Source organism: Urocitellus parryii, chromosome 4, assembly GCF_045843805.1.
Source record: "Urocitellus parryii isolate mUroPar1 chromosome 4, mUroPar1.hap1, whole genome shotgun sequence".
Classification (NCBI taxonomy): domain Eukaryota; kingdom Metazoa; phylum Chordata; class Mammalia; order Rodentia; family Sciuridae; genus Urocitellus; species Urocitellus parryii.
The window spans coordinates 50174331-50177813 of record NC_135534.1 but is presented as its reverse complement, the minus strand read 5'-3'; the positions used below and the strand labels follow the sequence as shown (position 1 = coordinate 50177813).

At 34.0% G+C, this 3483-nt stretch overlaps 1 protein-coding gene across 1 annotated transcript; it reads right to left on the bottom strand.

The window, feature by feature from the left end:
• Nucleotides 1-201: 201 nt before the first annotated feature.
• Nucleotides 202-2659, bottom strand: Pth (parathyroid hormone). The gene is made up of 3 exons (XM_026395851.1): nucleotides 2611-2659; nucleotides 551-641; nucleotides 202-463 (listed from the first exon to the last, which is right to left on the bottom strand). The coding sequence occupies exons 2-3, from the start codon at nucleotides 634-636 to the stop codon at nucleotides 202-204; spliced, it is 348 nt and encodes a 115-aa protein (XP_026251636.1). The 5' UTR covers nucleotides 637-641; nucleotides 2611-2659.
• Nucleotides 2660-3483: the final 824 nt, after the last annotated feature.

Here is a 3483-nt window from a genome sequence, read left to right as displayed (position 1 = left end):
AAAGAGCTCTTTAACGAATAACAGTTGGATTAAAATAATCAATTAATATTGCAGCCATCAGGTCTAGCAATGGATTATATGCAAAGTTTGGTAATAGTAGAAATAATGGCATTTGGTAGTCTTCGTGGAATTTAGAAAAGTGAACAGTGTGTAATATTGTTGCCTTAGCTGTTCACAGCAGTGCTTTGATTACATCTGTATTCACTGGGATTTAGCTTTAATTAATACATCTATATCAGCTTTGTCTCCCTCCCCAAGACTTTTTGGGTGGTGATCAACAAGGGTATTTTCCTCCTTTGGGGGGGATCTCTGGGAACCACCTTCTCCAGCACCTAGTGGAGCTCCAAGGCTAGGAAATCTGTGCACATCCTGCAGTTTCTTTCGCAGCCATTCTATCCTCTCCAGGGAGGCCAAGTATTTCCCCAGGTTGTGCATAAACTGTATTTCACTCACAGCTCTCTTCCTGGAAGAACAGAAATAGAGAGGACCACTCCATTAGCTTCCCACTTATTCCATGCCTTCATCATGCAAAAGAGGTTGTAGTACTTACTTAATAGCTTTCCCATCCGTTCTTGTAAGAAAAACAATTGCAAGTATGACGATCATCACTTTTGCCATGTCTTTTGCAGACATCATCTTTACTAAAAGGAAAAGCAAAACTGAGTTATTTAAAAATATTCTAGTGTTCCAAACCATATAATAATATTGATAGTAGTTTCCAATTATAACCATATAATCAATCACAGAGTGTATAGTAATTAATTGGGTTGGTTTTTAGGAGAAGCTTTTGGAATCAGCCTCTTTATATAGGGAATACTTCAGTAACATCAGATATACACACACATACTCTGAGAAATTAGATTAATTTTCTTAAGTATTTTTTTGAGATTGCTTGTGCAGGTTTGAATATATGAATTTTAAGCCACATGATGAATAGAAGAGTTTTGTTTTGAGGATTCCCACACATTTTATGTTGGCTATGCATAAATGCTTGAACAGGCTTGAAATTGCCTAGTCTTAAAATTAGGTAAATTGTTATCAATATTTACTTAGCAAATGTCATTTTTGTGATTAAACTTCATTTCAGGCACTGGCATAACAACCATAAATGCCAAATAGTAAAGTCTGATTTGGAGGGTCTTACTGAATGAATGCACACTTCTGGCATTAAAAAGTACATATTAAAGCACTTAAAAATCACATAATTACTTATATGTGCATTTTGAGCTCTGGCTCTTAATAAAATGCTTATCTACACCTTATTTCTTCTACTTACTTCACTAACAAGTATGTTTGAGTATAACTTCTAGCTCTTTCCTCATTTAATCGTAAAAATTTTCATATTAATGAAAAAGATTTTTGCCTTAATCTGCATTTCAATACTTGCAAAGGCATATTTACCAGTGCTTTTTTCTAAATGTTCACCGTTCTGTCTTTTAACAGACATATTCAATGGCTATATACTTCTTTTTTTTTTTTCAGTGTTGGGGATGGAACCCAAGACCTTGCTATGTAAGCACTCTTCCACTGAGCTGCATCCCCACCCCATAGGTACTCCTATTTTAAAGGTAGCATAAGAAAAAATATAACCATCAACATATCTATGCATGGAGCAACAAAAGACCATCTCTTTTTTGGGTTAAGTTGGAAATATTCATTGCAGGTAGAGGATGAGTGGATCAAGTGTCTAATCCTAGCTTTGTTCCACTTCACCTAGTGACCTACAAATCTCTGCTTTGTTTCCTTGTTCTTAAGAGGGAAATAGACTTCTTATAGAAATACCATTAATAAAAGCTTTAAAATGATGTTAAATATCTTAAAATTCTTGCACTATTTAAAGTCCAGAAAAGTTTAAAAAGTTGTCATTTATATAAAAGGAAATAAACATTCAGCCATTAATGGTAGTTTTTTCAACCTGAGCTCTCCCAAAGTCATAAAATAAGCCATCTAGGTAAGGGTAGTCTGAAAGAAAAGTGAAATTTTACTCCACTTAACAAATATTCCTTTTTTAAAAAAATTTTAGTTGTAGATGGATACAATACCTTTATTTTATTTATTTTTGTGTGCTGCTGAGGATCGAACCCAGTGCCTCATGCATGCTAGGCAGGTGCACTACCACTGAGCTATAGCCCCAGCCCTTCCACTTAACAAAAATATATTATTTACATCTGAACTATTCATTCACTACCAGCCTGTTTATTTCAAAATTTTTATAGACTACTAAAGCATATAATGCAGAATATTCATTAATTTTCTATAATTTCAGAAGTTTTTAAAAAAGTTATCCCAAAAGGCTTTCATCACAAAAATAAATGACTTATATGCTTAGCATAAATTTATTCTATTGTTATATTTAATATTTAATGTAATTTAACCTCTTTAAAATTTAATCATGAACAAATAGCATATTTGTAGAAAACATGAGTATCAAAAGTGTCATGTAATTTAAAGTGACAATTAAAAGAGGACTTACCAGACAACTTTAGAGAAGCCCTTCCTTCAGGTGAAATAGCAGCTGATGCTGTATTGATGTTCAGTGAACTTGAGGAAGCTGATGAAATGGGCTGCAGATCTTCAAGTGTGACTCTCCTATATGGTTCTTCTGCTCACCAAGAAGAGCTTATTTATTGTTGCAGATGATGTCACTCTCAATTCTAGGGATCTCAACTTTAGTCCAAACAGCCACACACCCCCATTGGGTGGTGCCCAGTCCTCTTAAGTTTTTGATAATTGGATAATAGAACAAAAACAACAGCGTGCTAGGGAAAAGGGCTTATGCAAACTGTTCTGACAAATGTTGAGTTGTACCACCTAGAAAAATTCTGGCTCAATTGATGATATTGAGTTTATAGTTTACAAAAATTCTCATTCTGAAGATTTATGACAAAGTTATCTTACTTATGAATAAAATTTGAAGTAAAGTATAACCACATTATCAGTACAATTGTTATGATAATTAATCATATATGTTATGCTTATTTACAAGTCCTTTTCAACCACTCCATATTACCTTGATTATTTTCCCCCCAAAATTACAGTTCTTTTCTTAAAGGAAATGTTAAAAATGTTTGAAATGGCTTTTTATGCATAATTTTAAAAGCTTCAAAAGTAAATAATTCTAAAATTCATTTTATTCATGCATGTTAAGGTGTAGTAATAACTTTTGATAAGCACTATGTTCCCTTCTTTACATACATTATCCTACTAAATCTTTATAGCAGTCCTTAAGTGTGTTGCATTATCCCCATTTTGACACTAGGAAACTCAGGCTTGGAAAGCAAAGTTGATGGAGTTCAACATCAGCAAGTACCAGGGATTGAACCAAGGGATGTTTAACCACTGAAGCACATCCCCAGCGCCCCCCCCTTTTTTTTTTTTAAAGATTCCAGCCCTTTTTATATCTTATCCTGAGACAGGGTCTCACTAGGTTACTTAGGCCTCACTAAATTGCTGAGGCTGGCTTTGAACTTGCAATCCTGCCTT

Bases quoted from the DNA above. Each gene is read 5' to 3' on its own strand.
- Pth (XM_026395851.1), bottom strand. From the start codon at position 636: ATGATGTCTGCAAAAGACATGGCAAAAGTGATGATCGTCATACTTGCA. The intron at 464-550 runs GTAAGTACTACA...CTGTTCTTCCAG, and splicing joins ACGGATGGGAAAGCTATTAA to GAAGAGAGCTGTGAGTGAAA.